General features: G+C 40.1%; 1 protein-coding gene across 2 annotated transcripts in view; it reads right to left on the minus strand.

Moving 5' to 3' along the window:
• Positions 1-9,728, minus strand: part of PPCDC (phosphopantothenoylcysteine decarboxylase) — a 35,983-nt gene extending 26,255 nt beyond the window's left edge. The window contains exons 1-2 of one of the 2 annotated variants that reach the window (XM_035131951.2): positions 9,680-9,728; positions 7,500-7,628 (exon numbers count right to left, since the gene is read on the minus strand). In XM_035131951.2, the coding sequence (XP_034987842.2) occupies positions 7,500-7,622 (123 nt within the window). In that variant the 5' untranslated portion in view covers positions 7,623-7,628; positions 9,680-9,728. The other variant, XM_035131952.2, reaches the window with a different exon arrangement.
• Positions 9,729-11,976: the final 2,248 nt, after the last annotated feature.

The following is an 11,976-nucleotide window of genomic DNA, read 5'->3' on the forward strand; positions in this document are numbered from 1 at the left end:
AGGAAGCCTTTTTTTCTTCCCAGTACACCAGAATCCAAAGAACCAGATGGACGTTCTTAATACAAATAGTCTTTATACACATTAAGGCAGGGATGAAAAAACTGTGGCACTCCAGGTATAATTGGACTACAACTCCCATCATCCCAGGCCATTGGTCAGGCAGGCTGGAGCCGACAACAGTTGGAATTTAACAACTTCAGGAGGGTTGCAGATTCTACATCCCTGGATGAAGGCATTTATTGAGGTATATTTTGTATGCATGAAAATTTATCCGTATCTGCAGGCAGTTCTGCACAGGAATGCTTCCTAGCAGGTAACAAATTAAGCAGCCACTGGGATCATAGCTCAATAGGAGCTATCTTGAATCAACTGACACTGTATTTGGTTTTCCCATCAGTGATTAACTGCAAATGTTTATGCCAGTCTTCGCCAACCTGGCACTGTCCAGATTATTTCAGACTACAACTCCCATCAGTTCCAACCAACACACTGTGACTGGGGCTGATGGAAATCTCTAGAGGGCACCAAGTTGGCTAAGGATGTTTTATGCTAGCATAAGCAGGAAAAGGGCTTCATTTAGAAAGATCTCTCTCTTGCTTCCTTCTCAAACAGAAAAAACCCTCTTTATTTATCTAGAAAGTGACCTATCTGGGAGGTGAGGGAAAGAGGGAGTTTGAGATGATGCGCACAGGTGTATAAGGAGGTACTATTTCAGAATAGCTATTCCCCATTCTCACTTACAGGAATGAATGCCTCTTCTTGGAAACAAAATAAAAAAAATTCCTTCAGTAGCACCTTAAAGACCAACTAAGTTTTAATTTTGGTATGAGCTTTCGTGTGCATGCACACTTCATCAGATACACTGATGAAGTTGTATCTGTTTCAGTGTATCTGATGAAGTGTGCATGCACACGAAAGCTCATACCAAAATTAAAACTTAGTTGGTCTTTAAGGTGCTACTGAAGGAATTTTTTATTTTGTTTCTACTCAGACCAACACGGTTACCTACCTGTAACTCTTCTTGGAAAGAAAAACTCCATGGTGGATTTCACCAGTGGGGGTTTTAACTGTTAAAAGATAAATATGGAAGGGAGGAGAATCACATATGAAGAGATCTTGACGAAATCAGATAGAGGATGGAAATTGAAACCATATGATGAAATCAAAGAAGGGTTAACAGGTTGGTTACAATACCACCAAGTTAATGATGTATTGTCTAAAGATAAAAAGTAGGATTCGAAGATAAACGGTCCAAATTCCAGACAAAATTGTTGGGAGGCAGAGTGAAATTGTTGTCAAAAATGTATATATTTTTTTATAATGGTATACTAAGGACGAAATGACTAAAGAAGTGGTGATAAAATGGGCAAAAGATTTTGGGCACAATATTGAGTATGACGTGTGGTTGAAATTATGGAACGAAACAATGAAATTTACCGCATGTAAATTGAAAGAAAATGTTATGAAAATGATGTACAGATGGTATTTAACACCAGTAAAATTATCTAAGATGTATAGGACAAGTAGTAGAGTATGCTGGAAATGTAAAGAGAAAGATGGACAATTTTATCATATGTGGTGGTCATGTGAGATAGTGAAAAGATTTTGGGAAAGCTTATATAATGAGTTGAAAAAAATGTTTAAATACACTTTCACCAAAAAACCTGAAGCATTTTTGTTGGGACTCATCTCTCAGAGATGAGATTGCTAAGGGGGACCAGAGACTTTTTATGTATGCCACAACCGCGGCGAGAACGTTATTAGCCCCAAAATGGAAAACACAAGATGTTCCAACTATTGAGGAGTGGCAGACAAAAATGATGGATTATGCTGAACTGGCAAAGTTGACCTGTGCGATTCGGAATCAGGGAGAGACAAAGTTCCAGAGAGAGTGGAGTAAATTTATTGACTATATGGAGAAAAACTGTACAAGCATAAAGACACTTGCAGGACTAAAATAAATCCTACGAACTGAGACAGAATATGTAAAAGGAACTGCGAGATAGGATTAAAACAACAAAGCCGTGTAAAGGGAGGGAGGGAGGAAGGCCTTAGCTCGTGAGAGCAAAAAAGAGATGAGATGAAAAGGTTATGAGGAAGATCATTGGTTTAATTGTTGTGTGTGTTTGTGCTTGTGTGTGGTGTTTTGTTTTGTTTTGTTTTTGTAATTTGCAATTGGAAAATGAATAAAAATTATTTCAAAAAATAATAATACAGGAATGAATGCCTCTTCTAAGATAATGCTTGCCACCTGCTGTTTTATAAGTACAGTACTGTACTTGTCTTTAAAATAACTTTTAACAATGAAATTTTGTTGCCATATTAATTGGGGGGATGGGAGCTTTTAGTGAAACATGGTTTCCATGTATTAACTAACGAGATAACTATTATACCTCTAGAAACTATTGGACTGTGAAAGTATTTTTAAGGCCAGGGGTTCACAATGCCACAAAGGATTTCGCTGGTGTCCCTGGGCAGATGTCCCAGACTCTCAGCTTTCATTACTTTTTAAAATTAAGTTTCCCGTCACACAAGTCCCCCACTAGATAATCTGTGGTAAATTGTATAAATTTGTGCAATTGGTGTACCATGAGGTGGGTGCACTATATTTAATTGGGGGCAGTTAGCGGCAGCGGATCTGCTGCATTATTAATTGGTAGTATTGAGTAGTTGGGTCTGCTACAAGGGGCAACCACAAATAAGTTTTTGTGTGGAAGACCTCTGAGTGCCATTCAATTCTGGCTCTCAGACACAGTTCCTAAGCGTCAGAAATCTTCGATTCTAAGTGTGTGTCTTTTGCGCTCTTATAAGAATTCTAAGTTCTCAAAAATAAAATAAATATGCATAAATGCACACATATCTAAATATATAAACAATGTGTCTGAAACATTACAGGAGAGCAATCCTGAAGCCATTTTGACTCTCCCAATGACCTCAAATATTCCTCTGCAATAAGGGAGGCAAATGAGGAAAGCCTTCCCATTGTCCTTTTGCTTACAAATCCTGTCTTAAGGGCATATTTGTGTACGAATAGGGTGAGGCTGTTACCTGGATTCAGGAACTAAAGTATCCATCACAAAAGAATGGCCAGGCTGCCTAGGGAACATTATCAAGTATCCTGGCAGACAGGATACTTGATAATGTAGACTGCCTCCTATGATGTATGTAGGATGGTTTTTCGGGTGGTCTTTGGCTAAGGGGGTTGGGCAATGTCAAAAGTCTTTAAAGGTTCCTGCACACTTTTGTTCGGGGTCTCTCCCTCCTTGGAAGGAGGGGAGGGAACTCTGTTGCAGCAGAAAAATAAATATCTGCCTTGCTTTCCACTGGATCCTGCCTCCATCTATTTTTCTCTGACCGATCATGGACTTAGGGGACTCCCAAGTCCCATGGGGAGTTGGGCAGCAAATGCCAAACAGCATTTTTTACATCAGCACCAAGCTGGAATCTTGCACACCTCTGGGCTTAACGGCACAATTCTCCTGTTGGATGCAAAGTGTCCTGTGTTGAGCTCCTAAACAAGGCTTTTAAAAGAATAGGCACATGCATGAAGGAAAGAACAAGGCTACCAACAGCCACTAGGAACAATGGCTTTCTTGCCTAGCTTGCAGACTTCCCAGGGGCCTCTGGGTGGTGAACAGGATAGGGGACTAGGTTGGTCGTTGGCCTGATCCAGCAGGCTCATCTTATGTTCTTAAGGCCCTGGAGGAAAGACAGGTCACACCGCAATGGAAGGGTCATAGCTTGTTTTACATGAAGGTCTCAGGTTCATTCCCCACCATTGCCTGGTGAAAGGATCAGTTAGCAAATGATGGGAAACACTTTCTCTGCATGAGACCCTGGAGACACAAGGGATACAAATTGCCTGGCCTGGGGTAAGCCAGCTTCCTATGCAAACAATACATTTTTATAGTGCTTAAGGTGCTAGTTGAGAGCTGTATTTTCAAGCCATGAAGCCAGGCATCTCTAGTAACTGCAATTAGCAAAGGATTCTTGAAAGTTATATTACAACAAAGGCACCAGGAGAGCAATGAAATTTCTCAGATGAAGTACAGTACACCTCTTCCAAAAGATGCAGTCAAGCATCCATTCAAATGGAGTGCAAATCATTTTAGATGGGCATAAATAGGTTCGCAGGTTACTGCAAAAGCAAGGGCTGTAGCCTGGGGGGGGGGGGCTATTAAACCCACTCAGCATTGGCTAACAGTGCCATCTACCGGTCAGAGGCATTACTACATACAAGGGATGATCTCTAGCGGCAAGCATGTCTGTTCCCATGAAACGTCCCAACTCTATTCAGAGTAGCCTTCCTAAACCTGAACATGAGGTGCAACTTGACAGAAAATCCTGAGATCTGGATACCTTAAGGGCTGCTTTATCCTGTGCCTTCTGATCAACATCAGAGGCCCAGTTCTGAGCAATGTTAATTTTTGTGGATGCCGAAAAAGCTTTTGATAATATTTCTTGGACTTTTATGAAAAGAAATTTTGAAAAAATGGAGGTTGGCCAAAATTTTGTTAATGGGATTAATGGTATTTACTCTGAGCAAAGAGCTAAGATCATTGTGAATAATGTGGTATCAGAAGAGATAAGAATTGAGAAAGGAACAAGACAAGGGCGCCCACTCTCCCCCCTGTTATTTATTTCAGTCCTGGAGGTTTTGCTGAATATGATAAGGAGCGATGAAGGTGTCAAAGGAATTACAGTGGGTACAAAACAATATAAGTTAAAAGCCTTTGCAGACGATTTAGTACTGACTTTGCAGAACCCTGAACAGAGTGCGGTGAGAGCACTGCAGATAATTCAAGAATTTGGCAGGGTGGCAGGCTTTAAGTTAAACAAAGGGAAAAGTAAAGTATTAGATAAGAACTTGACATTGCAAGAGAGACAGAATATAGAGGATTGCACAGGACTGAAGTGTGCAAAAAAGGTGAAATATCTGGGAGTTAATATGACGTCAAAAAATTTGAATTTGTATAAAGACAATTATGAGAAGTTATGGAAAGAAATCCAAAGAGACTTGGAAGTATGGACAAGGTTGAATTTATCTTTAATGGGTAGAATAGCAACTGTTAAAATGAATGTATTGCCGAGAATGTTGTTCTTATTTCAGGCCCTATCGATAGTTGACAAAATGAAATGTTTTCAAGAGTGGCAGAAGACATTGTCTAAATTTGTCTGGCAGGGGAAGAAGCCAAGAATTAAATATAAACTTTTGACTGATGTAAAAGAAAGAGGAGGATTCTCCTTGCCAGACTTAAAGATTTATTTTGAAGCCGCAGCTTTTTGTTGGTTGAAGGAATGGTTCTTGTTAGATAATGATGATTTGCTGGACCTAGAGGGCCATGACAATGCATTTGGCTGGCATGCATATTTATGGTATGACAAAGTGAAATTGCATAAAGGTTTTAAAAGTCATATAATTAGGAAATCATTGTTCAATGTTTGGATGAGATATAAAGATTTGTTGGAAAGAAAAACTCCTAGGTGGATTTCACCACTTGAGGCAAAGAAACCTAAAAGGACAAATATGGATGAGAATAGGTTGAAATACAAAGATATTTTGATGGAGGTGGGAAACCACTTCAAGTTAAGACCATATGAACAACTGAAAGATAGGTTGAGCGATTGGTTTCAGTATGTGCAGATAAATGAAGCATTCAAGTTAGATAAAAAAATAGGATTCCAACCAGAAAAATCGAAATTAGAAACGGAATTATTAGAGACAGACCACAAGAACTTGTCCAGAATGTACAATTTGTTGTTAGAATGGCATTTGAAAGATGAGCAAACGAAATCAGTTATGATTGAATGGGCCAAGGATCTGGGTCATAATGTGATGATGTCGGTGTGGGAAAAATTGTGGAAGAAAGGTATGAAATTTACGGCTTGTACGGTGTTGAAGGAAAACTTGATGAAAATGATGTATAGATGGTATCTGACGCCGGTCAAGTTAGCTAAAATGTACCACAAAAGCGACAATAAATGTTGGAAATGTAAGCAGGATGTTGGCTCATTCTACCATATGTGGTGGACATGCCCAAAGATAAAAGGCTTCTGGGAAATGATTTATAATGAATTGAAAAAGATGTTTAAAAACACATTTTTGAAAAAACTGGAAGCCTTTTTGCTTGGAATAATTGGGGAAGAAATTCCCAAGGACGATGTTAATTTGTTTATGTATGCCACCACAGCTGCTAGGATTTTAATAGCAAAATATTGGAAAAAAGAGGAATTACTTCGATGCAGGAATGGCAAATGAAAATGATGGACTATATGGAACTGGCAGAACTGACAGGAAGACTCCGGGACCAGACAAATGACAAAGTTTTAAAAGATTGGAAGAAATTTAAAACGTATATAGGGAATGTATTTGACAATTAGAGTTTGAATATCCAGGAAAATAAAGAGGTTAAGGCATTAGGGAGATAATAGAAGATTGAAAGTCAGAAATTAGGGTAGATGATATGAAGATGAATTAACTTTGAAGCGTTAAAGGGATTACATGATGGATAAGGAAGATGACTTAGAAACTGCTATAGAAGTTTATAAAAATGAAAATCAGATAGTAGGGAATTGGGGAAGCCGGAAGACAATGAATATTAAAATGGTTGAGAAATGATATATTTTTTCGTTATATGTTGTTTGATTTGTGTATTTTTGTATTTTGTATTTTGATGTTTTCTGTATTTGTATTTTTGTATTTAGCATTTTGTATGTTTTGTTGATAAAATTAATAAAAAATATATTTAAAAAAAAAACAGAGGCCCAGTTCTGTCACTGGGATATGATCTCTGGCCTCTGCCATTATTATTAATTACCTACCCTTCACCCAGAGGTCCCAGGGCTGGTTACAACAATTAAAACACAACATTAAAAGCAGTTTAAAACAACTTACAATTACAGGAAATCAAGTGGGTCCTAAAATATACACCTAAAGTTTCAAAAGTCAGGGTAAAGACCCTGTGGTCTAAGTACTGCTTTGCATGTGTACTTAAAAGGAAGAAGGTCGCCAGTGCAGATCAGAGGATCCTGCTGAGGTTGTTGTTGTTGTTTAGTCGTTTAGTCGTGTCCGACTCTTCGTGACCTCATGGACCATAGCATGCCTGCTGAGGTTACTGGTGGCTAAATTTGCTTGCTTTCCTCTTCCTTCTCCATTTATTTTGTATCATGTTAGTGAGTCTGCACGTAGGGGGACAATCTTTATCTTTTAAACTCTACATAGCACTTCCAAAAAATTTAGACATATTACAGGCACTAATCAAGAACAATAGGTAGATGAATTGGATCAAAGGTAGCCTAGATATATAGGAAATATATTTTTGCTGTGGCATGTTATGTTCTTTTACATAGTGCTTTAAGAAACTCTTTGCCTAATTATTGTAAGTCAGTTTGTGCCCAATGCAAAAGGACACAAAGAAAAAGAACCAATGACTGCTCCCCCTTTGGTAAATACAAAAGCCAGCAATTTACTCACATCAGCCCAGGTAACAACTACTCACCCCAGGTATCTTTAGAAGCTCTGATACAAGAATAGGCAACTTTAAAGCAGCCACACTTCCAGTAACACCAACAAGGATGTGAGTGTTCTTCTGCATGGGATCCATTTCAATCTTGGGAACCATCACATTCTGTATGCAAACAAGGAAAAGATGGGACTGTTATTGCTTTCAAACATCATTTGAGAAATCTGTGTAGGGCCAGATTTTGTTTATTTCCTTGATTCCATGTATGAATCACTTCGCATAAAATATCTGAAAGGATGTTTTACTTTCAGTAAGAACATCAACAACAAAAACAATTCCATATGAAAAAACACCTCCATATACACAACTAAAAGCAATTCCATATGTAAGGACAAGTTCCAACACAGTGGCATAAAGGTTTCCACTTACCTGTTGAAAAAGGAAGGTCTTCAGTAGGGACTGAAAAGACAATAGAGACAGTGCCTGTCTGGAGGGAGTCCCAAAGGATATGTAAAAAGGTAAAGGTAAAGGCCCAATTCCTATATTGTATGGAGTAGACCTCCTGATGAGTTTATATCCTGTAGAGCACAGTAATATATTGGATATATAAGGGGTGAGCCGATCTTTTAGGCATCCTGGTCCCAAGCTGTATATCGCTTTGTATACCAGAACCAACAACTCAAACTTAGCTTGGTAACTAATTGGCAGCCAGTGCAATTTTTTCAACAGCAGTAAAGCACAATGATGACAGTCGGCCCCAGTGAGCAGTTCAGACACTGCATTCTGCACTAGCTGCAGCTTCTGGGTCAACCTCAAAGGCAGCCCCACATACAGCACACTGCAGAAATACAACCTGGAGGTTACCAGCACAAGGACAACAGTGGATTCAATGCACAATGACTTACTGGTCTACTTTACTACAGAAAATGCCAATTCAGGACCAAACACAGGCTAAGCAATCTCTGAAATGGCAGGTGTGTATAGGGGAAGGCGAGTGATGGGACTGCAGGACCTCTCCATGTAGTCTGCTGAAAGATCAGGAATTTTTGGCTGCTCTCTTTTAAATCTTTCCATTCCAACTTTCCATTCCATTCCAATAACTCCATAACTAGGATAATATCCAGTTCATTAAAGACATACAAACTTTAGAAAAATACATACCTGATGAATGTACACATCAGGCTTGAACATTGAAGTATGGTACTCCAGAGCACGGACAAAAGGCGACATGCCACATTTGTGCAACTAAAGGGAATTCTAACCCCCATCTTTTCTAGAATGTGTGGCAGTGTTAGAAACTCAGAAATATAAGCTGAGCACCAAAAGGCTATTTAAACCAAGGTTACAATTGCCAAAACGGAATGTATAGTTGTCATTTGGGGGCAAGATGGACTGACTGGGAACATTGCCTTGCAAATCAGCCAACAAAGGGTGCAAACCATGTCAACTCAGAAGTAATTCCCACTGAATTCAGAGGGGCTTACTCTTAGGAAGAGTAAAGAGATGAGGATTACAGGTAAAAGTGCCACTCTCCTTAAAGCCTCTTCACTCCTGCAGGAGAGAGGAACCAGGCAGAGGGCCTTCTCAGCAGCAGTGCCCACTCTGTACAACACCCTCCCTTCAGATGTCAAGGAAATTTTAAAAAAACTGACTTTTAAAAGACATATGAAGACAACCCTGTATTTGGGGGGGGGGGAATATATGTCTAATGTTTTACCTTTTTTATGTGCTGTACACTGCCAAGATTGGCTGGGGAAACCCAGCCAGATGGGTGGCGTATAAATAATAAAATTATTATTATTATTATTAACTGACAGTATAACCTGCCAGTCTTTAGCAGCCACGCATGTGCACATGGCGAAGAATACACGTGTAAGCATATATATGTGTCAGGGAGTGTTTGATCCGAGGAAGGATCAAATCCCCAGGTTAACATTATCTTGGCCCGGTCCGTCCCTCTCTCAGCCTGGCCTACCTCACAGGGCTGCTGTTCGTGAAACCCAGGCTGCGATCCTAGCGCTTCTCTGAGGGTCAGTCCCACTAAATTCAAGGAGACGTTGTTAGGATTGCAGCCTAAAACGGGGGGTGGGGGTGGCGGGGGGAGAACGGTGTACGATGCCCTCAGCCCCCTGGAGGAAATGCAACTAGCATGAAGAAGCATATACCTGTACAGTAAATAAGCAGCGACTCTCGACCTTCCCTTCCCCTAAACTCACCTGAGGGAACGACCCATCCTCGGAACCTAACACGGACGGACGCAGGAGCACGGACACTATTGGGAAAGGAACTTCCGCTTCCTAAACGGCTGCTCCAGGAGCATTTATTAGAAAGGTACTCGGGACACCACTTCCGCTTCCTTCCATAGACTTACTGGGCTGACTGACGCACTGGGCTGGTTAACTTCCTGTTCCTTTCTAGAACGAATGTAACCATAGACGTAAATGTAGAGTGGCGCGCAAGCGCCAACTTCTACTCCTCCATTTCCCACCCACCCCCACCCAGCCGATCGAGGAAGCAGGAGGTGCTCATGGCATTTAATGGATGATTCCAGGATTTTTAGAAGATGTTTTTAAAAGGGGGGGGGGAATCAGCCAGGTGTTGTATCTCTTAATCCTAGCATCTCTAAGGGTAGCCTGCATAGGACATAGGAAATCCCACAACTATTTTTAGTTAGTTACTGATTTTTTTTATTCTCAAATTTGCAAATTTAACAAAGAAACAGAAATAAAATAAAAAATACTATTTAAATACTGCTAATAATAACGAAAAACATAGCAATCATCTGTTCACAAGCTGAATGCAATAATCATCAGTACATACATCTTAAATTACTATAAGCCCTCCAAATGCCTATTAATTCTGTTCCTGCTCACAATCCATCTTAAGACTGAGACCAATGCAGACTTTATGGCTTTAACACCAAACCAGTCTCCACACCTGCCCTCACCACCTTGATTAACCCCAGGCTTGATGAAGGGCTGCTGTAGAACTCAAGTCATTTTGTTCACTATTTTGTGACATTTTAATAAGTCCAATAAAGGTACTGAGCTACTATGGATTTTTTTGGAATTCTGCAAGGAGCCACATTCTGAGCCCTGAACAGCCAAGCTTCTTTGGGCCCCAATGCCAACATTGAGCAGGGCCAATAGAAAAAAGAATGGGCAGAGCAGCAGATGTGACTCTTACATTTGGGCAGTAGGCTACATTTCAGTCACACACAAGTTACAGGTTGAACACACACACACGCTCCAACAATTTCTCCATCCTCCATCAAGGCAAGCTTTTTTTTCCCCAAGGGGAACGTACCAGAACTCAGTTCCAGCATCTCTCATGCGAGTTTTGGCACCTCTGATGGGTGCCATTGCCATTCTAAGAGAAGGAGGGAGGTGTTCATGATGAGCTCCGGCACCGTTTTTTCTAGAAAAATAGCACTACTGAGAACAGAGCATTTTAGTGATAGTTATCTGACCAAACCCTTATGTTCCCTGAAGAACTGCCTTTATTGAGCTGCATTTCCAAGTGATGTCCACTGCAGTCTTGGATGGCTGCTACAACAAGGTCCCACATGCAGGCAGACTTTGTATTTGTGGTTAACCTTGGGTGGAATACATCACTCATGATCTGTTAACCTGCCCCTCATATAGAGACCCCAAAGATCGCTTTCTGAAACCTTTGTTCACACAAGCAAGCAGGTACACCTTGGCAGAAATGGTTCAGGGTTTTTTGAGTGACAATACTGTAGCTTTGTAACACACAGTGACTCTATGTGAAAACTGCAAAAAAAAAAAGAAACTTCAGGAAAAAGGAGTTAGTTAAAATCGCTGTAAATTGTTGCGGTGATTCAGAGGTTTAATCTGAAATCAAGCTAGATTTTGGCAAAATGCTTTCTATGTGTCTCCACTCTCTTACATAATGGATGTTGGCTTATGTTATGGGTATATGTTCTGTACTGTATTGTTTTATTGGTACTATTGCTACAAGTATGTCATGGCCTTTAGCTAGAACAATCAACTTGTGAACTGATCTAACACTCAGTGATTATTAGTTTATGAAACTGTGTTAGTTAAGTAACTAAAAGGCATGGAGCATTTTAAAGGTATTTACAAAGATGCAAAGGATTACCTGTTTGAAAATGAAGATGGTCTAAATTAAGGTGTTTCAATATGGCCTGAGTATTTTGTTTTAAGAATGGATACTGAGGGCATACTACCCTTATGTAATTTGTGTACATGCTGCTCCTGATGTTGTCTGTTTTTAAGTGCTTAATAAACACATAAACCTAATGTGTCTAATTCCCCCATTTTTCAAACTGCACATTGTCAGCTTTCCAACTGCACACTATAAAAAACCTCCTCCCCCAGCCCCGCAACCATACAGTTGCCACTTACTCACCTAATTAGCAACCCATGCAAGAATCTTTATCCACCCACTTTCTTGCCTGTCTGTCACAGCTATCTGGCAGTCTCTCCCTCTCTCTCATATCAACTTCTCACCCTTTTTTGTATTCCTCTTC

Source organism: Zootoca vivipara, chromosome 14, assembly GCF_963506605.1.
Source record: "Zootoca vivipara chromosome 14, rZooViv1.1, whole genome shotgun sequence".
NCBI lineage: Eukaryota > Metazoa > Chordata > Lepidosauria > Squamata > Lacertidae > Zootoca > Zootoca vivipara.